The sequence below is a fragment of the Canis lupus genome, chromosome 7 (genome assembly GCF_011100685.1).
Source record: "Canis lupus familiaris isolate Mischka breed German Shepherd chromosome 7, alternate assembly UU_Cfam_GSD_1.0, whole genome shotgun sequence".
Classification (NCBI taxonomy): Eukaryota; Metazoa; Chordata; class Mammalia; order Carnivora; family Canidae; genus Canis; species Canis lupus.
This window is the reverse complement of record NC_049228.1, coordinates 34652503-34677679: the sequence shown is the minus strand read 5'-3', so window position 1 is coordinate 34677679 and position 25177 is coordinate 34652503. Positions and strand designations below refer to the sequence as shown.

General features: G+C 34.5%; 1 protein-coding gene across 8 annotated transcripts in view; it reads left to right on the top strand.

The window, feature by feature from the left end:
• The window catches only part of AKT3 (AKT serine/threonine kinase 3), a 306203-nt gene that overhangs the window by 209511 nt on the left and 71515 nt on the right, over window positions 1-25177 (top strand). For 7 of the 8 annotated variants that reach the window (XM_038542735.1, XM_038542732.1, XM_038542730.1 and 4 more), the window contains 2 exons: window positions 3789-3854; window positions 5214-5282. In XM_038542735.1, coding sequence (XP_038398663.1) covers window positions 3789-3854; window positions 5214-5282 — 135 coding nt within the window. The remainder of the gene's footprint in view (window positions 1-3788; window positions 3855-5213; window positions 5283-25177) is intronic. The other variant, XM_038542731.1, reaches the window with a different exon arrangement.

The window sequence follows — 25177 nt, the reverse complement described above, 5'->3', positions numbered from 1 at the left end:
CACCTGCCTCCTCCCCTTCTGGGTCTTTGTTATTGCTCTGATGGAGGGAGGAAGGAAGTGCTTTGAACTTGCCATATCTTGATTTCAACTGGCTTCTGATAGAGCAGGTCATTAAAGTCTTGCATTCAAGTTGGAGAAAATACTGTGAACAGAGTGATTGTGCCCAGTTAAGGAGATACTGAGCACTTGAATGGGAGGCAGTGGTGTGGAGCAGAAGTGACCCTAACATGGGTCCTTAGATGTGGAATCAGTACTGACTCTTTCACTGCAGCCTGAACAGGTTAATTTCTCGGCACCTCAGTTTCTTTATGCAGAATGGGAATAAGAAAGCCTACCTTGCTGAATTGGTATAGGGGTGAAGGGACCTGAATCCCTTGTCCCTGGCCAGCGGGTTAGAGATCTCTTCGTTCAGTTCTCTGCCATGTCCTACTCCTGACCCCTCATGAAATACCCAACAACTGCTCGACAGTACGGGGCAGGAGGAGGCAAATGAAGGCAGAATTTTAGACCATCTGCAGTAGAAGGGAGTGGTAAATTGGAGATGATTGGGAAAATAAATGTGAGAAGAACTTTTCTCTGCCTCATGTCCTCAAGAAATAAAATCCTATTCCTATGAGAGAAATTAGATTTAAAATTCATTAGTTACTATTTTGCCGTGGGTGAATATACATGAAACTGATTTTCAGAAGCTTTTTCATTAAAACATTAGACTTCTATTGTACACTCAAGCATTTTTAGCCCCCTTCATTTATAGTCCTGATCAACGAGTGGATTTTTTGAAAGGCATCACATTGTTTTAGCCACTAAGTTTTATCACTGTTATTTTTAACTTTTTGTTTTGACATATTGCTTTTAACTGTAATTAAAAATTATTGGCATCTGTGTTTACTTTTTAGCTGATGCATACCTTATCTTCATAGCAGAAACTAATTAGTATGTGAAGTATAGTACTATTAAATCTGCATTAAGGGGGAAGAATTCTAATCTGATCATATGTAAAATATGGTAAAAAATACATTTTAACATTTGAAAGATATGTACATGGTATTAATTCTGTTCACATTCTTATGATAAATATTGGTTTAGCATTTGTTGCCATATATCTTGCCTTGGCTTCTTCTCTGTGGTTAGGCAGATTGCAGAATTTAGGAAAAAACTAATCTTCTATCCTGAAACTTACAAAGTGATTTATAAAAATAGCTATTGTATGTGGTAGGCTTATTTTAAAAAATAGAATGGGGGTACCTGGTGGCTTAGTCGGTTAAATGGTTAAGCTTTGAACTCGATTTTGGCTCAGGTCGAGATCTCAGGGACATGGTATTGAACACCCGTCCTGTAAGACTCTGTACTTAGCGGAGTCTGCTTCTCCCTCTCTCCCCCGCCCCACTCACTCACTCACTCTCTCTGACTCAAATAAGTAAATAAATCCTTAAAAATAAAAAACAGAATGAACTACCCTCTGGAAATATTTTCTGAAGTATTAGAATATCTTTTCTGGTTTCAGATGGGTTTCACACTTACCTTTCTGTAGTCTTTTCCTGGCTGGCTGCTTCCAGCCACTTAGCGTCCTCAAGCATAACCTGCAGAAATGTTATCTCTTCTGTGAATCTTCTTCTGACTGCCTGCAAAGAGATGTTTCTTTTGAGTCACGCTCATGGTAGAGGCAGGTAACTTTTGAATTATGACTGTTAGTTTTATATCTCAAAAAGATTTCAAAATGGTCCCCCTTTTTTCCTGCTCCTACTGATAACACAGTAGTCTAACCCATCCTGGTTTCTCTCTTGGACTCCTTGTTGTTTCTGCTTGATCCTTGCTATTTTTGTTGTCCTTCTACTCAGAGGAGCCTGCGTAAACTTTTAAAAATAGATATTAGATTATGTCACACCCTTGCCTCCCACATCATCACATTACCCACCCTATATAGTCTTTCAATAATGTTAGTTTTCTTTCATTATGCCATTTATGATCATAGATTCCCCCATTTTTTCTTAATGTCAGTCATCAGAATTAGTAATTTATTTGAAGTTGGATATTTACCCATCTGTTATGTCTTCTCCACTAGCTTGTGACTCCATGAGCAGAGAGATTGTGTCTTTTTTTTTTTTACCACTTTATACCTGCACTGTCATTAGCATTTAAGTGCCCATCAAGGGTTTTGGTTTTTAATGAATTTGGTTGTGTTTGTCACAAAGTAGCCACTTGTGTAATGCTTCCGTATGTAAATTTGGTTGTGTTTGTCACAAAGTAGCCACTTGTGTAATGCTTCCGTATGTATTTCATGTTCATTACAAGATGCTCCTAAACTGCAATAGCCCTGGCTCCATTTTTTCCCCCTTAGCATTGATCACCATCTGTGTAGAGAGACAGAAAGTTCCCTGAGGGCAGAGATCCTTTTGTTTTTTTGTTGTTGTTGTTCAGGGCCCTATTTGCACCCAGTAGGTTTGGTTGCATATTTGTGGAGGGAATGGGTGATTGATTTAATGGAGTCATACACTCCTGACATCTGGAATTTATTCCTGTGATAAACAGTTCAGTTCAACAAACATTTATTGTCTATTGTGTGCTAACCACGATGCTAGGCACTGTGGGTGTCAGAAATCAGTAAGTCATGCTCTCATTTCTGCTTCTGATTTAGTTTGCATTAAGATGTGTGCTGTTCTAATTAGTTTAGAAACTGTGACTGACAGAGGCTTTTGAATTGTTTGAGCACTTAATTCTAATTTTTATTAAACAGATAATTCAGGAGTGGTTTCATACCCATACTTTGTTTCACTATTAGTTTTAAACTCTGTGTTGTAAATAACACTTGGCTTGTTCAGATGAAGCTGGTTCTGCCCTCTTGGAATGGCTTCCGGGGCTTAGCATTTTTGATCAATTTATTTCTCATTTATCTTCTAGGTCTGATTAAGGTCAGATGATAAATATAATGTAGTGACCCAATGTTTTGCTCTCCACATCTTACTTATAATTTAATTGTGATTTGCTGACAGTGTGGAGACATTAATCCAGCAAGAGCCTTGTTTAGGCTCTTGCTGGAGGCAGAGACCAGAGAGACCAGCTGTATTAATTTCAGCAGTGTCTTCCTTTCCTTTCTTCTTTAAGATGCTGTTATTTTTGAAATATGAAACATTCTTCCAGTTTTCCATATGTTGAAGAAAATCTCTCCTAGTTCATTTTGATGTCAAGATGAGATTTATGTACAAGATTGGGGAAATACACTTATTTTTGGTTTGAAATAAACCCAGATTTTTAAAATTGTCACCTAAGTAGGTTGTAACTTTTTTTTAAGAAGCATGTTAAAAAGCCACAAACAAAAATATACAAATTTTATATTCTGTTGCTATTTGTAAAATGTATAGTTGATAATTAAATCTTATCTGTATATTCTGTGTTCCTATTTTCAGGAACTGATTTTTTCTTTTAAGTAGGAGACTTAGAAATTCTATGTTCTTTACTGAAATACATCCTTTATATCCTCCTGAATAAAATATACTACAAACATGGGAATATTAACTACTCCATGCCTGAATGTTAGCTGCTAAGGCATTGCCTCAAAGGAGAAAGGTTCACTATTCAATCACCTGTGTCCCTGATAACTTTTTGGTGACTTTTATATGATTATCAATATACTTTGATTAACTATGAGTGTATATGTGTTTATTACACCTCACAGCCATCTGATTTTTTTGTCTCTGGGTTTAACCTCTTCTGGTCTTAGAGAAATAGTGAATATTTTCTATTGCTGGTGCTTAGTCCATATATTAAAGGTTTACCTTTTTCTTTTGTAGGATGAAGTGGCACATACTCTAACGGAAAGCAGAGTGTTAAAGAACACTCGACACCCCTTTTTAACAGTAAGTGACTGAGGCCAGGTGCGCTCACCTGACCTTTACGTTCAAGGGAGGGCAGGTGTACTCATCTGATACTTACATTCACAAGAGTGTTATTGCAAAACTAAGCCATGAAAAATCTCATTTGTCTACGTATGCCATTTTCTTTGTAGACAGACTCTAGGTCGTATTTCTTTCGAATGATTGCAGTGTATGGCTGAAGTTTACAATATGTGTGTGTTTGTGATCCTCCTCTTACATGGCCATTACTTTTCTGAAACTTTTTCCCCCCATGAATGTCACTGCCTTAAAAAACAAAAAACCATAGAGCAAATATACAGAGACCACTGAGAAAATGGTAGACTTACAAGAAATTCTTAGTATCAAATGTAAGGATTTTGTGTTTCCTCTGCTTAATGGCTTCTGATACATATTTCAATGATCAAGCAACATTGTCTCCAGATATGAAAGGCAGAAAATCTTTACTGAATATTTTTCATAGAAATTGAAACCTCCCATAGGTAGAGAGTACTTGAAGAAACAGGAATCCTGAATACAAAAATTAAAGATAGGATAAGTCATGATGTTTTTCTTGACTGGACAAAGTGTAAACAGTGACTTACATGCATATTACTTGTTTTGAAAGAACTAATTTTTTTAGGCCTGTACTTAGATTGCTTATAATAGAGACATAATTTGTTCTGGTTCTAAAGAAGTATATTAAGATGAAAAATAACTCATAGAAAAGAAAGAGGAAAAAGAAGTAACAGGTAGATGTTCCAAAGGAGGAGCCTTTTAGAGATTTAGGATTATGTAGTAGGAGTTTTTTCAGAAGAATAGTTACATACCTAGGCTTACTTTGTTACATTGCTGTCAGTCTGTTGTCCAGTGTATTAAGATAGCTCTAAAGTTCTGATACCTTTATAACTTATACAGTTAAATGAAACAGCTCTGTTGAATTCACTCATGTTCTGCACCCAGTATGCAAAAAGCAGTGTTGAAACTGTATTAGGAGCAGGAGCATAGCTACTCCAGTTGTATTCCTTAGACTTCCTCACTTGAAGATCCTGAGGGTGAGGACCTCAGGAACTAATACAGTTGCAAATAGCACAATATATTGACAGTTGCTCATCACAATTACTAAGTGTATTTTTACTTAAAATTTTAATTTTAACTTTTTCCCTAACAATAGCCAGTGCTGATCTAAACAAAATTTGTTTTGTGTTCTTCCAAACTCTTAACACTTTTAAGGAGTTAAATAGACTCGTCAGGACAAGAACAATTCATTTCATCCCTGGAGCTTACTGTTTCTAAGTATTCTATTTTGGTATCGTTATAAGAATTCTGGATTATAATGTAACATTTTTTCTTTTTCATTTCAAGTCCTTGAAATATTCCTTCCAGACAAAAGACCGTTTGTGTTTTGTGATGGAATATGTTAATGGGGGAGAGGTGAGTCAAGAAGTAAATCCACCACTTGAATATGCATGGTAGTATTGTCATCATTTCTTTAATTATTGAAGATATAAGTTATAATGTAATAGTTCTCTTCTTCCTGGCAAGGATTTGTGTAGCTCCATCTACCACTGGGTAGATGGGAGCTGAATCATTTATAATGAAACATAATGATCACTAATTTTTTTATGACTGCTTTTACATATTGGAAAGCATAATTATATTCTTTTTTTCCCTATGTTTTTTAAATGTAAAATATTTTATCACAAATGTGCTTTTGGAAATCGTGTTATTTAACTTTGAAACCTGGAAATACAGGATTTATGATGCTTTGCAAAGTTCTTTTCAAGTGTTTGTGAAATTGGTAAAAGATTTAGCCCATTTTAAACTCACTTGAGCAATAGTCCATAGGCACGTCATGGCTAGTTCTCTCTTCTTTTACATAGTAGTTAGAATAACTTTGACTATATTTAAGAGATTTGAAAGGTTTTTGTAGCTTTGAAGAGAAATGCAGTCAGCGTAGTGGTACATCTCACCTCTTTGTTCCCTGTCCTTTGTCCTCCCCATTTTGGATTGTGAGGGAAATTTATAATTTACTGGCACACTTAACTGGAAATATTTCACATTGTGGGTTTTCTGAAATAAATATAATTATTAAGCAGGGGATTGATTGTATGTCACAGACTTTAAAATAGTCTTATTTTTCAAAAATAAGTGGATTAAATATCCTCTGTGGAATATTTTCTCCTGTAGAATTATATGACTTATAGGAATTAATTGCAAAAATGCATTCATTCATTTGATAATCACATTTTAAATGCCAAGGCAGTGTGGGTTTATCAGAATGTGCTAAGACATGATCCTTTCTATGAAGGAGTTTGTAATTTACGTTGTAAGTGTACTATAAATTAGAACATATATAGTGAAAGACCTAAGTGTTCATAAATTCATATTAGAAAGTACTTTATGAAAATAAAAAAAAGAAGATGCTTTGTGGGTGATTTGGCATTAAGGGTAGACCTTTGATTCTTACTGAGATCTCAGTAGGGGAACTGACTTGAGATACTTCAGGCAGAGAGAGGATCACGTGAACAGAATCACCAGGGTGAGCACAGGACTGGAGGCACTTGAGTGGCTGGAGGAGAATAATCCAGGCATTGGACTCAGAGGTGTCTGAGAAAATACAGAGAAGGTGAACATCATAGAATGGCACAGGATTGGTCCATCTTCATGACCAGTGAATTGGGTATGGGTAGAAAGAGAGAAGGATCAAAAGTGGCTTTGGGTTGGAATTGGGGATAACAAATACAGTGTACTTAAACAAAGAATATGTTAAGGGTAAGATTATAAATGTGGTGGTTTTCCCTAAGGTTCCTAGGAAATGTGTATGTGGAAAGAACGTGAGAACATCAGAGAGAGTAAGTGGGGAGTCAGAACTGTGGGTACAGATTAGGGAGTCATTTTTTTATAGGGATTATAATTTATGTTATGAGGGTGGATATTTCCCATTTTATGGGGAATTAAATGGTTGAATCCTCTACATTAGTATCTGTCGACATAAAAAGTGCTCATTATTTTTGGAGCCAGCAGTTTCACTTCCAGGAATTTATTCTACAGACGTATTCAGAGATACACCACAGAATGATACATGGATAAATAGATTCATTGCAGCATTTGTAGAACCTTAGATAAGCATTCGGTAAGGAGACTGCCTAAATTAATTGTGTTGTATCCACGCAGTGGAATACTTTATATCCATTAAAAAGAATGAAGGTAGCCCAATGTGGGCTAATAGGGAATGACTTCTAAGATACATTCTGAAGTGAAAGAGACAAGATGGAGAGGATAAAGCATGCCACCATTGTAATAGTTAAAAGAAACTAGGACCATGTGCGTGTGATACATGTTTCTGTGTATGCGTTGACTGTCTCTGCAGGTATGCACTGATCATTAGTGTGTACCTTTGGGAAGATAAGACAAATGGCTGGGGACAGTGTGAGAAAGACAACTTTTTAAATTATGTGTTCTTGAGCAGTTTGTGTATTTTGTACCACAGATACATATTTAAAAAATGAAGGAAGGAAGTTAGATGGACCAATGTGGACGGATGGATAGATACATGACCAGGGAAGACCATAATATCAGAAAAATGATAAATTACAAACAAAAACTTGGAGAAATACTCTTAAATTATAGAAATAGTCTTACACAGTGTCATACATTTACACCTGTTAATAACAATTATCACTTTGTTTTAAAATTACCTATTTACTTGTGTATCCTTCCTGCTAGACTCTGTGTGCTCCTTAAGGGCTTTTTTGCTGGTATAACCCCAGCACCTTACACACTACCTGGCAAAGTAGGAACTAGACAAATAATTTATTGGGTTGTTTGAGTGAATAAATTAAGTGAATGGATGAATAAATTCTCTCTGGAGCAAGGATCAACAGGGACGTTTAAACTGGAAACTGCTGACAAGTAGGAAGAAAAATAGAAAGTAATGTACTACATAGTTTATTTTGGGAAAAAACTTGAAAATGTTTTTTTCAGGAGGGAGTATCTTTGAGTGTCTTTATAAAATAGGCATTTTTTGAGGTTTTGTGCAAGTCACTCTAGTAGGTAATATGGGATATAAAATCTGAATTAAACCTGGATCTTACCCTCAAAGAGTTTATAGTCAGGTGGGGGAGATAAGGTACAAAGCCCACACTAAGTGTAAAGTGATAATTATTGCTTATATCAGAACTACAGATGAAGAAACACAGGACTTCACAGGAGGGAAGAGGGTCTGTGTGGTGGGAAGCCTCCTGGGGGGGCCTGCTGCACCCACACTCTCGTTCTAAACCTAGAGTACTTCTGAGATTAATTAAATGATAATTGTTGAAAAAATTTTACACACAAAAGCAGATTTTCAGACTAGCCAGATGGTTTTCTTTAGCACTGAAACTCCTACATTATTTCTCTCTTTTTTCAGAATTTCTGTTGTGAGAATATGTTATAGATAAAGACTAAATTATTTAATGGATTGCAGCAGGTGAACTGATTCTGTATGTGGTCTGTAATTTTCAAGTGCTTGGATCATAATCACAGCATTGCCATATATATATATGTATATGTATATAGTAATATGTATATTAGTAAAAATGAAAGTTTTATATATATAATTTCCCAATTTTTCTTTCTTTTAAAAAATTATCAGATACACTTTTTAGTTATCAGATACACTTTTAAATACAGTTTAGATGTACTTTTGAATGTACTTTATGAATACTAACAGTTATTTAGTTCTTGAAACTTAATGTGATTATTTCTGTTCTTAAATGTATCATTTCTGCAAAGGAAATCTATGTTCACTATATCTTTCTTGTGACTTACTTGATTTTGATTTTGCTTTAGGTTCATTGTGACATTTATTCTGCCCAGGGATGCTTCCTAGAAATTTAGAAAACTCCATTGCTATAGAAAAAAACCACTAAAAATGGTACTTATGTTTGGAAATAAGGTTGAAATAGAGGTAAAGTAAGGGAAGCCATAAGCTCACACAGTCCATAAGTTACCCTGTGGGGAAACTCTGGGTGGCATCTAAGAACTGTGGGTAGGAGATGCCCGGCCTGTTGAAAAAGAAGCTCTGGGAGTGCCTAGGTGGCTCAGTCACTTAAATTTCCAACTCTGGATTTTGGCTCAAGTCATGATATTGCAGTGTAGGATCGAACCCTGTGTGTTGGGCTCTATGCTCAGCGGAGAGTCTGCTTGTCCTTCTCCCTGTGTTCCTCCTCTCTCTCTCTGTCTCTCAAATAAATAAATAAAACGTTTTCTTAAAAAAAGAAAGAAGGAAAGAAAATGAAGCTCTGATAAAATGTTGCTCACCAAAAGGGCAGCATCCTCAAATCTCTTTATATCCAACCACTGCCCTGAGGTGGGCTTATTCAGTGGGCCTATTTAAGTAATTATATCTAGCACAATTTTTACTTAATTCATGCTTGTCTTGATTTTTAATTAGCAATAGTCTCCTTTTAGCCTGTGTTCTGGAATGTTTATCATGAAATATACATAAAACAGACTACGAGACTGCATGGAATGTAGCATGCTCATGGCCATGCTTTTTATTGTCCCTGTGTTTGCCAGTGTTGCTTAAAGCACTAAATAATCTTGATGGAAGTGGATTGAGAGAGGATATTGGTGTAAAAAAATCGATAAATAGATAGATACAGTTAGAAAGGAATGGAGGAAGGAAAGAAGGAAATGGTGATTCTGCCGTTCTTCTCAATAACTGTGTTCACAGAGTCACCTTAAGATGAGAAATAAATTTGCTATTTTACGCTATGTCAGTTTCTACTTGCCACCCACTGAGTTTCATGGGACATAAACTCTGATGTTTAAAAATACATAGTTTTCATAAATCATTGTCATTAAGTGCATTGTAACTACAGATATCCGTCTAAAGAAACTGTGGTATTTCAGCGCTGGAGGAAGAATTGCTGGGCTTAACTATATTGAGACAATATGTTGGGTCTGCAGTGTAATACCTTCCTCAGGAATTTTCAAGAATGATTTTGATTATACTCGATAATTTATGTATGAACTTTAGAACCTATTCCATTATAGTCCATTTGCCTATTAAATATTTAATGAGTAAGTACCATCGACTGGACCTCAGCAGATGCAGAAATAAGGAAAACATAGTACTCTCTTTTAAAAGATAACCATCTAATTGGGGTTATAGACAAGAGAATATGCATGTACTTTATAGTGCCATTATTGCTATGATAACACTGCTTATTGTGGGATACAGAGAATGGGCACTGGAATCAATCCAAAAAGGAAGAGAGAAGAGAAAGGGGGAAGATGCCAGGTAGGAAATGAAACCCTTCCTCAAGTGATTGCTAAGCTAAGACTTTAGTTTAACTATAAGTTCGATCACTATGAATGAAAAGGAGCACATTTCTGTACAGAGGAAACAAAATATGTGGAATGTGCAGGAATATGCCAATCCTCCACCACCTGCCCGGCTATATAATACAGTGTATTGGTGACGCACAAAGTCCTGCAGAAGAAAGCCAGAAGATTCTGAACAAATAGCATCGTATTAGGATAGATTTTCTCTCCCAAGTAATTTAGATTTTATCCTGAAGACAGTGGACCATCATGGAAGGATTTCTGTAAGAAAATCTTTCAGAAAGAATATTTTGTAGCAATATGAAACTTGGATTGAAGAAGACAGAATTGGGAACCAGGAAAATACTTGAGAGGATACTGTATTTAGGTTTTTAGTAATCCATTTATAAACTTATAGGGTCATTAACTGAAGCAATATTAGAAGGAATAAAATTCTAATCATGTTTAGGTACTAGAATTTCCAGGACTGATTGATTTTTAAAGATTTACTTATTTATTTTAGAGAGAAGAGATAGTGTGCTGTTGAGGGGTGGTAGGGGGGTGGGCAGAGGGAGAAGAGAGAGAATCCCAAGCAAACTCTGTGCTGAGCATGGAGCCCAACATGGGGCTTGATCCCACCACCCATGAGATCATGACGTGAGCTAAAACCAAGTCAGATGCTCAAATGATTGAGCCACCAAGTGCCCCTAGAATTTCCAGGATTTAATGACTAAATGGAAAGAGAAAAATGTCACAGTTTCCTGTTTACTGCTTGGGGGGAATTGTGTGGATACTGGACTGTTCAAAAAATCAGGAAACACAGGATTAAGAATGAATTCTAGTGTGATTATCTTATATTTGAGGTACCTAGTGGGGCTAACAGGGAGGTAGAGTTAGGTCAGATATACAAATAGGCTTCATCAGGAGTGCTAAAACCAAAGAAGGGAAGAAATGTCCAATGTGAGAAAAGTATGTAAAGTTAGAACATTAGTGGCCAAGAATGGTGCCTGGAGATACCAACAGTAGGGTTGTTGGTGTTGAAAGAAGCCTAAGGAGCTTCTTGGCAAAAGGACCCAGGCAAGAGAAGCCTGTGAAGCTGAGTATGGTATATGAAGTATTACTTTGTAGAGTGAATCCTGCAAGATAACAATTGAAAAAAGTGCATTGGATTTGACAAATACTAGCTCCTAATCAGAAGCATGGATTTTTCCTTTTTCTTGGGTTGATGCAAGGTGTGAACCTTGGCAATAGAATGGAACGTACAACACTTGGTTTGGATCTCAAGGTTTGACAATGAATTCAGGGCAGCCTTGGATAAACAGTCATCCAGCATCTGAAGAACAAATTATAAAAGCACCTGAGTAATGTGACCAGTAACACTGCTCCTAACATACCCAGATCAACTCTCTTTTGGTAGCTTAGGTATTAAATTTACAAATTTACATAAGAAGGGACGCCTGTAGTTAAAGCTCACCCTCACAGTTAAGCTTCTGCCTTAGCCTCAGGTCATGATCCCACATAGGACTCCCTGCATGGAGCCTGCTTCTCCATCTGCCTGTATCTCTGCCTCTCTCTCTCAAGAATAAATAAAATCATTAAAAAAAAAATTTACATAAGGAGAAAAATATTCTGGGAAAAAAAGAAAAAGTAAACTGAAAACCGACTAAGATGGTGGTGGTTGGTTTAAAATGCCTCTACGTAGGGGCATGTGACTGGCTCAGTTGGTAGAGTGTGACTCTTGATCTTGGGATTGCGAGTTTGAGACCCACATTGGGAGTAGAGATTACTTAAAAATAAAATTCTTTAAAAGCTAATAATAATAAAAAACAAGAATGCCTCTACTTAGGACTCTTCCCCCAGATCTTACCCAGCCCTATTTCTTTCTGGACCTCTATAAACCTCTCCAGGCTGAAATTGGAAGTTAAGATATCCATTAGGGCATAAATGAAAATCACTATGTAGAAATGTATACTCTTCTGATTAAATTCTTCACAGTCCTCTACTTATGTGGATATGATATGGATGAAACTGACACTTTCAGTTATTCGCTATTCTTGCCTATACTTAGCCCATGGTACACTATATTAATTATTTTGATAAAATTCACTTCATTTTTTTCATTTGCCTTTCAATTTCATGCCAATCTTGAGATCCTCTCATATTTGTTTCAGATTTTCATTATTTGGCTGGCATTTTTGTCTTCAGTGAACCAAAATCATCTCATTTTAAATTCACATGAGGCAGAAGTGCCGACAGTCATCATTCTAATTCTACTTACTAATTTATGGAGGTGTGATTTGGGTGATTTTTAAATTAAAAGTATCATTTTATATTCACAATGATGATTTTGAAAGTTTTACTAAATTTATATGTATATAAATATCTTTATTGTCAGGAGTCTGATGAGTTCATTTTTTAGCTGTTTTAGTTATTAATATATTATGTAGGTTATATCAGAATTCTATAGCTTTCATCTAAAGCTTTTTCAGAAATTCCTAAGCCAAGAAAGTTACATTATAATATTCACTTTAACATATAAAGTTGAAGGCAAAATAAATTTGGGAATATTTTTAGTGTATACTTTAGTATATACTGTATTTTAGTATACTTTTATAATAAATTTCAAGGCTAGTTTTCTAAAATAAATCTTTAAACCAATATATCACTCCATCTAAGGTAACAATTCAAAGCCTTGACTAGCCTCAACATCTAAGAGGCTTACTTACTTTCATTTCTGGAATCTCAGGATGAGGTGACTGAACTGTAGGAGCTGACCAGGTTATCGTACAGCACCACATTTTCAGGGTAATTAAGCTTCTCACACAAAGGTTGGATTATCCAGAGTGAGCATACAAAGGAGAGAAAACCAAAGACACAATATATGTACAATTGGTGACCTTGAAGAAAAAAATACAGGGCAGTTCAACACGATACCTAAATATTAAGAATTATAACTACGTTCCCCCCCCCCCCGAGTATAATTTCCAAGCACAGTATTTAGTCATTTATGTTCTGCATCTTTCACTTAGCATAATACTTTAAAAATTCACAAAATGGTTGTGTATATCAGTAGCTTGTTTCTTTTTATGGATTTACTTCATTACATAGTTGTATCATAATATGCTTATGCAATCATTAGTAGATAGACATTTGGGTTCTTTGCAGTTTGGGCTATTATGAAAAAGTGTGAATATTCTGGTACAAAACTTCATATGGACATATATTTTCAGTTATCTTGGATAAATATCTAGGAATGCAGTTTCTGTATCATTTGGTATGTTTGTTCAACTTCTTAAGAGACTGCCAAATTGCATTTTGCGTTTTTAGTATGTTACTTAACGTCGTCACCACACTTGACATGGTTAATCCTTACATTTTACCCCTTTTGGTGGGTGTGTAGTGGTATTTTGTAGTTTTTTGAACTTCCTGAACAACTAATGATATTGATCATCTTTTCCTGTGTTGATTTGCCACTTGGAGATTCTTTCTTTCTCTTTCTTTCTTTCTTTCTTTCTTTCTTTCTTTCTTTCTTTCTTTCTTTCTTTCTTTCGTAAAGATTTTATTATTTATTTATGACAGACAGAGAGAGGCAGAGATATATGCAGAGGGCAAAGTAGGCTCCCCGCGGGAAGCCCAATGCAGGACTCAATTCCAGTTCCCCGGGATCACAACCTGAGCCTAAAGTAGATGCTAAACCACCGAGCCACCCAGGTGTCCCTGGATATCTTCTTTTGATAGGCTTTTTTAGAAGTATCTTTTGAAGGTAAAATCTTCAAAATTAGATGAAATACATTTCATACATTGTGTGTGTGGTTTGTGCATTTTGTGTTTAATTTAAAACATGTTTTCCTCACCCAAATTTAAGATTTTTCTCCCATGTTTTCTTCTAAAAGGGTGAATAGTTTTAATACTAACATTTAGGCCTGTGATCCATTTCAAGTTAATTTTTGTATATGGTGCTATATTAGAGTCAGTGGGTTTTTTTGTTTTGTTTTAGATTTAGATATTTAATTGTTCCAGCATATTTGTTGAAAACAGTATATTTTTCATTACCCTGACATCTTGGTCAAAAATCATTTGACCATGTACATGAGGGTCGATATCTGGACTCTGTATTGTTGCATTAATCTATATATCTATCCATTCTTATACCTACCACACTTGATTTTAACACTTTCATGACAATAAGTTAAAAGTCTTCCACTTTTGCTCTTTTAAAAAAATTGTTTTTGACAACCTTATTTCCTTAATATTTCCACATAAATTATAGAATTAGCTTGTTGATTTCTATGTAAATGTCTCCTATTTTTTAACTGAGGTTGTATTAAACTATTGATCAATTTAGAGAGAATTGATATATTAACAACATTGTGTTCTGATCCATGAACATGGTATATCTTTCCAATTATTTAGATTTTCTAAATTTTTTTCAACAATATTATATAGTTTTTAGTGTATAGGTCTTGAACATTTTTTTGTTAAATTTATCCTGAACTGTTTTATGTTTTTGATGTTATTGTAAGTGATTGGTCTTCCAAATTTGATTTGTTGGTTGATAATATATAGAAATGCCATTGATATTTATTGTCCTTGAATTTTGCATTCTTGCTAAAAAAAGTTTTGAGATATGTTGACATTCTCTGTGTAGATGATCATCATGTGAGAAGAGGCAGAATTTTACTTCTTCTTTCTAATCTCATGCATTTTTCTTCTGTTATTGCCTAGGACCTCCAGAACAGTGTTAAACAGCATAGTGAGAGCAGACATTCTTGCCTTATACATGATTTTAGGGTGAAAGTATCCATATTTTCACCAAAAAGTATATTGTTAGCTGTAGGTTTTTTCATAGATGCCTCCTTCATCAAGTTGGAGACTTTTTTTTTAAATTTATTTATTCTTATTCCTAGTTTGCTGAGATTTTTAAGAAATCCTGATGAAGTATAATATTTTGTCAAATGATTTTCCTGTATCTATTTTGATGGCCATATAGTTTTCTTCTTTATTCTGCTAATATCTTGAATTGTGTTGGTTGATTTTTTTAATGTTAAACCAATTTTGCATTTCTTATATAAACCCAACTTAGTTATGAGATATTATCCCTTTGATGTTTTGTTGGATCCAATTTACTAAAATCTTATTAAAAATTTTAAATATTTGTTCCTTAGTAATATACTTTAGGTCTCTCTTTTTCCCTATCCCATGTAATGTCTCAGGGTTTGGATTTAAGTTAATGCTAACCTCTTGAAGTGAGTTGGGAGGCATTGCTGCCTCTTCTGTTTTCTGGTAGATTTCATCACTGAAATTTTTGGACCAAGAATTTTCTTTGTAGGAAGGTTTTTAACAATGAATTGAAAGAAAAAAGAATATATGTGTGTGTGTGTGTGTGTGTGTGTGTGTGTAGCCATGCATTTTATTTTTTCTTGAGTGAGCTTTGATAGTTTATGTTTTTCTAAGAATTTGTTCATCTAAATTTTTAAGGTATTTGCTTAATATTGTTAATAACATTCTGTTGTTACTGCATTAGTGTCTGTAGGGAGCAATGGTTAATGTCTCTCTTTTAATATTGCAGTGTGTGTCTTCTCTCTTTTTATTTCTGATCATTCTTCCTAAAGGTTAATAATTTTTATGGATATTTTCAGCTCTAGGTTCGATTGGTTTTCTATTATTTTGGGGTTGTCTATTCATTGATTTTTACTCTTTATTATTTCCTTCCTTCTGGCTACTTTGATTTAATTTGCTTTTCTTACCCTTGTTTCATAATATGGAAACTTAAAGCATTTATTTAAACCTTTTTTCTTTACTAATATAAAATTTTAATGTATAAACTAACCTGTAGAAACCAATTTTATATTGTACTTACATATGAATATAGCATATTTTACATATGTATTCTCATGTTTTTTATTTGTTAGAACTGTTCTTTTCCTAAATTTACTAATTTCTCATGTCATGTTTTCATTGACCAATGGTCTATTTAAAGGTGTATGTTTTCCAAATAAGGTTTGTTTATCATTCAGAAATGTTTATTGAGTGCTTATTGTGTTCTGGTCTTAGGGTGTACTGGGATGATTAAAACAGCCATATTGTGAAATAAACTCAATAAATGTATTATAATAGCAATGAACAGAACCCTGTGGTATGAGAGAGAATAATGGAGAACCTACTTAACTATAAATTGAGTTACTCGTTTGAGGAAGTAGCACTTAGACTGAGGCTTGCTAGCAAAATATTTGGGGAAGCAGAAACTGGGGAAGAACTGCCTGCACAGAGGCTGTGGTGAGGGCAGCTTTTTGAGAGTGAGACCCTGTGTAGGTCACAGTTCTAGGTGTACTGATCTTTCAACAGAGATGTGCTGTATTCCTGTTCTTGTTCTATACTTTGAGAAGCTGTGTTCTATGACAAGTTCTTTCTCTTACGTAGTTCATATTATGCAATTATGAAGGAAATTTATGAAATTTCTTCTTACTAGAATAATTTATACATGTATCATCTCAAATTAATAGAAACTATAATTTTAGCATGATAAATAGATGATATGCTTTAGAGACCACCTAAGTTTGAATCTCAACTTTACCACTTAATAGCTATGTGATGCTGGGCAAATTTTATAACATCTCTAAGCCTTAGTTTTCTCATTTCTGAATGCAGATAATAATTTTATCTATTTTATAAGAGTGTTTTGAGGACTATGCATGTAAGTCACTTGGTACAGTACCCAACAAGTAGCAGTACTCAAAAATAGTGCTTCTCGTGGGGCGCCTGGGTGGTGTAGTCAGTAAAACATCCAACTCTTGGTTTTAGCTCAGGTGGTAATCTCAAGGTCATGGGATACAGCCCCGTGTAAGGGCTCCGTGCTCAACCAGGAGTCTGCTTGAGATTCTGTCCCTCTGCCCTTCCCCACATACACTCTGTATCTCTGTAAAATAAATAAATCTATTAAAAGTTAATGCCTATTGTGATAGATAGTAATGGGAATAATCACTTATTACATTTAGTCATCTGTACTGTGGAGGTGACATGTAGCTTTTATGATTGTTGCTAGAATGTACTGCTATTAATGCTCAAAAATGATAATGTTTATTATTTTTATTGTACTGGTATTGGATATATTTCACAAATAGCCCAGATATTTCACATATATCCTAATAAATATAAATATTTTAGAATAATTACCTTGAGAACTTTTTACCTTCTTAAAAGTATATTTTCCAAATGAAGAAATCTATTAATATTTAATGTGATTAGAACTGAGCAGTTTCTTCTTTAATCTTGATAATATGGTTTTAATAAAATATTTTAATTTATTTTAATTACAATATTGGATTGGGAATTTAAAATTATTTTTTAAAGGAAACTATTTTTTGTACTTTTCACATTATTAAGTATTTTCAGTAGGTGATTTTTTAATCCCAGAAAATTTTCTTTTTTTTTTTTTCCCAGAAAATTGTCTTAACTTGTATTGCATTACTTTTTTAAAAATTGCCAATGTACGGGCTACTCTTTCAGATTTCAGGCACCTAGTTGGTAAACTAGAATTCTTATTTTTTCAGACTTGTAAGAAAGAGGCCAAGAAGTAGACAAATAGGACTTAAGGCCTTAGCTAATAATTTATGGCTAACACAGTTGCCATCAAACAACTGTTCCACTGTCCAGCAGCTCTGACTTTAGATCCTTTCAATTTTTCTATGGCATCCTAAAGGATGTATTTCTTGAAATACAAATTAAACTATGTTTTAAGATTTTATTTATTTATTTATGAGAGACACAGAGAGAGGCAGAGACATAGGCAGTGGGAGAAGCAGTTCCCTGTGAGGAGCCTGATGTCAGACTCAATCCTAGGACCCCAGGATCATGCATGACCTGAGCCAAAGGCAGATGCTCAACCATTGAGCCACCCAGGTGCCCTGAACTATGTTATTAGAATATGACATTTTTATACTTATGTCTATATCACAGTCATTTCTGAAAGAACCTTACTTAAAAACTACAAACATAGATTACTTTGCATTAATTTTTCTGTGTGAAATAAATACAAACTATGAGCTTAGCTTGTGAAAAGGATAGACATTATCTGGAAGATAATTATATGAAGAATTGCCTGTTAAATGTAAGAATACTTCCATTTGATCCTATAAAATTAAGTATTGAGGTGTTTATTTCATTATGTAATTAATACTATTCCAATTGTGTTGTATTTTCGATAGACTGAGTATTTGTCCCCTTCTCACCAGAAAACTCATGTGTTGAAGCCTAACCCCCAGTGTGATGGTACCAGGAAGTGGGGCCTTTGGGAAGTGATTGATTAGTCATGAGGGTAAAGGCCTTGTGGGAGGAATTAGTCCCCTTATAAAAGAGATCCCAGAGCTTACTTGCCCTTCCTCCATATGAGAATGCAGCAAAAAGACAACCATTGGTGAACTGGGAAGGAGGTTGTCACCTGACACTCAGTCTGCCAGTGCCTTGATCTTAGATTTACCAGTACTATGAGAACTAAATTTCTCTTTTTTTATAAACCTCCCCAATCTTAAGTATTTTGTTATAGCAGCCTAAACAGACTAAGTAAGTGTCATTGCGTTGTTTCTCTGTGGGTGAGCCAGAGCCATTCTTTAAGTCTTTTTGTAAACCCAAGGGACATGTTGATCTGCATATGATGCAGACTGACATGTCTTGTTGCTTAATTAATTAGTCATCTTCAGGATATGCAGGTTTTAAGCTCAGTGGATATTATAATAATGTCATCATTGGAAATAAGCATATTTTGATACTCTCTAGTTCACCTTTTTTTTAATATATATATTACCAAGGAATGACTGAAAAATATAAAAGTAGTATTTGCAAGAAAAAAAACTGAATTTAAAATATTAATAATTCTTTTTTTTTTAGATTTTATTTATTCATGATAGACATAGAGAGAGAGGCAGAGACACAGGCAGAGGGAGAAGCAGGCTCCACGCAGGGAACCTGACGTGGGACTGATCCCGGGTCTCTAGGATCACACCCTGGGCCAAAGGCAGGGGCTAAGCCGCTGTGCCACCCAGGGATCCCTTGCAGTGATAATTCTTAGAAATTTTCTATGTCTAGATTTTTTTGTTTTTTGCAAAGTTTGTTGCATTAAAAAGTAAACTTTTGCACAGTGAGGGAAACCACCAATGAAATGAAAAGGCACCAATGAAATGAAAAGTTCTACTGAATGGAAGAACATATTTGTAAATAATACATCTGATAAAGGGTTAATATCCAAAATATATTAAAAATTTACACAACTTAATATAAAAAAGAACTCTGTTAAAAATGGGCAGATGACTTGAATAAACATTTTTCCAAAGAAGACATGCAGATGGCCATCAGACACATGAAAAGATGCTCAACATCACTCATTGTCAGAAAATGCAACTAACAGTGACGATAGGATATCACCTCACACCCATTAGATTGTTAATAAAAGCAGAAAAATTAACAAGCATTGGTGACAATGTAGAGAAAAGGGAACCTTTGTGCACAATTAGTGGGAATTCAAACTGGTGCAGCCACCATGGTGAATGACATGGAAGTTTCTTAAATTAAAAATAGAATGACCCAACAAATTCCACTTCTGGATATTTACTCAAAGAAAATGAAAACAGTAATCTGAAAAGATATATGCATCTCTATGCTCATTGCGGCATTATTTACAATAGCCAGGATATTTGAAAGCAACCTAAGTGTCTACTGGTAGGTGATTGGATAAAGAAGATGTCATATATACATACACACACATACACATATAACTTAGTTTTATTATTTTGTATATACACCCGTGTATATATACAAATATACACATATACAATGGAATCTTACTGAGCCATAAAAAAAGAAAGAAGTCTTCCCATTCATGACAACATGGATGGATCTGGAGAACATTATGCTAAGTGAAGTGAGTCAGAGAAAGATAAATACCGTATGATTTTACTTATATGTAGAATCTAAAAAACAAACGACAAAACAAATCTATTGATAAATACAGGAAATAAGCTGTGGGTTACCAGAGGGAGGAGGGCGAGTAAAATAGGTGAAGGGGGACTAAGAGATACAAAATTTTGGTTATAAAATAAATAAGTCATGTGGATGTGGTGTACAACATAGGGCTTACATGGTGTCTGGTGACAGATCATAACTAGAATTACTGTGGAGATCATTTCATAATATATAAAAATACCAAGTCACTATCACTATGATGTATTCCTAAAACTAGTAGGACATAATATGTCAATTTTTCTTGAGTTAAAAAAAAGAATAGAACTTTTTCAAAATACAGCAATTTATTTTCAAAAAAACATTATTATGAGTTTTGTAATGAAGTACAGACTTGTTTATTTAGTAAGTTAATCTATTTACATTAGTGTTTTCTAACAGCATGACTAAGTACAATACACAAAAAAATATGTAGTCTTTCTATGTAGTCTTTCCCTTAAAGGAGCCTAAATTTCTAAACATACACTTTTTGCCTGAGTACCAAGTAATGCATTATTATTTTTGAACAAAGGAACCTTCAGGTATTTTATATGATTTTATTATGATTCTAATAAAAACACTTTATCTTTAAAACTGTTAACTTTATTTTCCCTCTAAATAATTATTTGAAAAGTATTTTTGAATTTCCCTTTATTCTTGACATATTTATTAAGCACATAATACATGTGTGCATAATACTAGGTGTGGTGCCAAGAAAGCAAAACTATAGGGTACTTGCCTAGTCTTTCTCTTTTCCTTGTGTATCTGCCAAGAAGACAAAGTTAGAGTATTAAATTTGTCACAAGGGTTAATATTAATAGTACATGTATTTGAAAGCTTTGTACATTTTTTACTGATTATAAATGTAACAACTGCATGTTCATTGCAGAACATCAAAAAGCCAAAGCTATTTCAGTTCAGTTGAAAAATTTATTGACTGCTTTCTATAAGCTAATCACGGTGCTGTGTACCTAGTATATGACGTGAACAAGACAGATGGTCTCTGTATTTAAGGAATGCATGGTGTTTTGGGGAATTAATATTAAACAAATAATCACAAGTAATTTTCAATGTATAAAACAGAAAAACCACTCTAAATCTCACCATCTTTAGCAATAATTGCTCTTAGCATGTTGGTGTATTTTCCTGGTTTTATACTGTACACATATTTTCCATTTTATTCACTATTTTAAAATATATCCTAATTGTCTAGTGATTGATTATATAGATATACTATAATTTATTAAGTCCTAACCAAATTTTTGAACATTTAGATTTTTCCATTACCTAATCAACTTTGCATAGGTATAATCTACATACAATAAAACATGCTTACTTTAAATATACAGGTACATGAATTTTGACAAACATGTATATGCATGGAGTCCCCATTATAATAGAGAGGTGGACTATGTCCATGGCCTCAGAAAGTTCTGCCACAGCCTGTCATGCCATGTCTCATTCCATCCTGCACCCACACCTGGCCCTAGGCAGCCACTGACCTACCTTCTGACACTAAAGATTTGATTTACCATGTCTGATATTTCTTTGAAATGGATTCATACGATATTTTCTGTTCTGTGCGTTTCTTTTCCTCAACCTGTTGTTTTGGAGTTTATCCATTTTTTGCATTTCTCCCTAGCCTTGTGACTTTTCTTGCTGAGTCTTGATGCAAATCCTGGCTATAGGAAGGCTTGTTAATCTACCCTGCTCTTGATGTACATTTGGATTAGTTCCACTTATTGCTTATTATTAAAGGGGATATGCACATTCATGTACAAGTTTTCTTTTCTCTTGGATAAATACTGAGGAGTACCATTGCCGAGTTTATAGTAAGCATATGTTTATGTTTTTTTTAGAAATTGCAAAACTGTTTTCTAAAGTAGTGGTGTCATTTGACATTTCCAGTACTGGTTTTATGAGAATTCTTGTTATTCCACATCCTTACCAGCACTTGGTTTGGTCAGTATTTTAATTTAGTTCTTCTAGTCAGTGTATAGAAGTGTATTATGGTTTTAAGTTGCATATGTCTGATGATTAATGATAATAAGTATCTTTTCACAGACTTCTTGGCTGTTCAAATACATTTTTTGTGACCTGTCTAAATATTTTGCCTACTTACTGATTGGATTGTTTTCTTATTGTGTTATAAGAGTTCTTTATATGTTCTGATTACAAGTAGTTTGCCAAATGTTTCACAGATAATTTCTTCCATATTGTACCTTGTTTTATCATAATCTCCCTGATATTTTTTGACATCAGTAGTTTTTAACTTTGAAATCCCAATTTATCAATTCTAGTCTTTTCTGGCTTTTATTTTTTGGTCTGCTATCTAAGAAATCTTTGTCTATTCTAAGTCACAAATATTTCCTTCTAGAGCTTTTATAGTTGTACCTATGACATTTAGGTCTATGACCTATTTTAAGTTGATTTTTATGTATATGGTAAGGTAAGGCTTGAGGGTCATTTTTTTCCCACGTAAATATCTAGTTACTCCAGCATCTTTTGTTGGAAAGGCTATACTCTGCCCAATTGAAGGACTGTGACACCTTTGTCAAAAATTGATGCCAGATATTTGTTTCTGGATTCCCTATTATGTTCCATCAATTGATGTATTTTTCTCTACACCAGTACCATACTGACTTGATTACTATAACTTTAAAGTGTATCTTAAAATCAGGAAGAACACTGTTGTTTCTCAGAATTGTGGTGTTCCTTCTAGATCCCATGCATTTCCGTATCAGTTTAGTATCAGCTTCTTAATCTTTATAAAAGAGTCTGCTGGGACTGTGATGGGATTGCTTTGAGTCTATAGATTAGTTTGGGGAGAATGGACATGTCAGCAATAGTACTGTTCTGATCCAGCAGTACTCGGTATATCTGTTTACTTATGTCTTCTATAATTTCTATTGAAATGTCTTGTAATTTTCAGCATATAGGTCTTGTATAACTTTTTAAGTTTTTCCTTACATCCTTCTTTTGTATTTTTTTCATTACCAGTTGTTTGTTGCTAGCATATAATACAGTTGATTTTTTGTGTACTGACCTTGTATCCCATGGCCTTTTGTAGCTCACTTACTAGTTTTATAATTTGGGGGGGTAAATTTCTTTGGAATTTCTATGTAGATAGATTTGCACTTTGTGAATAAAGGCAGTTTTACTTCTATTCCAATCTGTATGACATTTATATATTTGTCTGTCTGTCTATCCTTATTTCAGTTGGCTAGGAACTCCGGTGTACACTAAATGAAAGGAGTGAACATCCTTGTTCCTGGTCTCAGGGAAAAGAGATTCAGTCTCTCATTATTAATAAGTGTGATGTTAGCTATACATTTTTAAATTCCTTTTATCAGGTTGAGGAAGTTCTCTCTTGGTTCCTCAGTTTTTTAAGAGATTTTAGTATGAGTGGCCATTAAGTTGTCTTAAAAGCTGCTTCTGCATTGTTTGCGGTGATCATATGGTCTTCCCTTTTTTTGTTTGTTAATATGACAAATTATATTGGTTTCAAATGTTAAACCAATCTTTCATTCTTGGAATTAACCATCACTAGTCATGACATATTATCATCTTTTGTTGGATATGATTCGGTAAAGTTTTGTTAAGTTTTTACATCTATGATTTTGAGGGATATATAAGCACTGTTTCATATAATATCTTTGTCTGGTTTTGTATTAAAGTGATGCTTGCCTCGTGTAATGTGTTGAGAAGTGTTTCTTCCTCCTGTCTTCTGGAGCATGAAATTGTTATTAACTCTTCTTCAGGAGTTTGGTAGAATTCACTAACACATTGTTTATAAATTAGGGGGGGGGAACTACAATTTGGGGGGGTTGGTTTTTAAATGCAAATTCATGTTTAACTTACTCCATTTTTTAAAAAGGTTTATTGATTTATTTGAGAGAGTTGAGTGAGTGAGAGTGGGTGTGAGCATGGGGAGGGGCAGTGGGAGAGGGAAAGAGAATCTCAAGCAGATTCTCTGCTAAGTGTGGAGCTGGACACAGCGCTCAATCTCATGATCCTGAGATCATGATCTAAGTCAAAAATAAGAGCCACTCAACCGACAGAGCCACTGAAGCACCCCAAACTTACCCCATTTTATATTCAAGTTAGGCTGTACCATTTTTAACTATTGTAAGACCCTTCCACCAGTACACCTTCATTTTCCCCCTTCAGGCTTTGTGCTATTGTTAATACATTTTACCTTTACATATGCTATGAATTCCACAATGCATTATTTTTGTTTAAAATCAGCACTGTCTTTTAAAGAGATTAAAAACATAAGAAAAATCCAACGTGTATTTACCCACACAGTTATGATTTTCAGTCTCTTCTTTACTTTGTGTAGACCCAGTTTTACATCTGGTACCATTTTGCATCAGCCTGAAGCATTACCTTGAGCATTTATAGTGCAGTGTTTCTGAGGATGATTTCTCTAACCTTTTGAATGTCCCCAGAAGACTTTCTTTTGCTGTCATTTTTGGAAAGATATTTTAGCTATGTATAAAATTGTGGTTTGCCAGTTCTATATTTAATTACTATGAAGCTGCCTCTCCTCTTTCTCCTGGTTTGCACCATTTCTGACAAGAAATCTGCTCTCATTCTTTGTTCCTTGTGGTTACTGTATCTCATTACCACCACGCCCTGGCCTGTCATGGTTTCCTTTTACCACTTGCTTTCAGCTATTTAATTCTGATGTGCCTTGTAGGATTTTCTTCACATTTCTTTCCATTTTTTTTTTAAGACTGTCAATCTGGGCTTAGAGTTTCCATCAAATTTGAAAGCTTTCTGGACATGATTCAAGTATATTTTTCTGTTCTTTTCGTTTCTCTAGTCCTGTCCTAAGAGTTCACTTACGCACTTGTTAGACTGTGGGATACTGTCCTCACGGTTCATTAATGCTCAGTCCATCTTTTTCATATCTTTTCCTATATTTAATTTTGGATTTGGTTCCTGTGTCTTGAAGTCTGTTATCATGGTTTTCCTCCAGTGTCTAGCATACTGTGTTCTTTCAATCCAGTTTTTCATTTTTC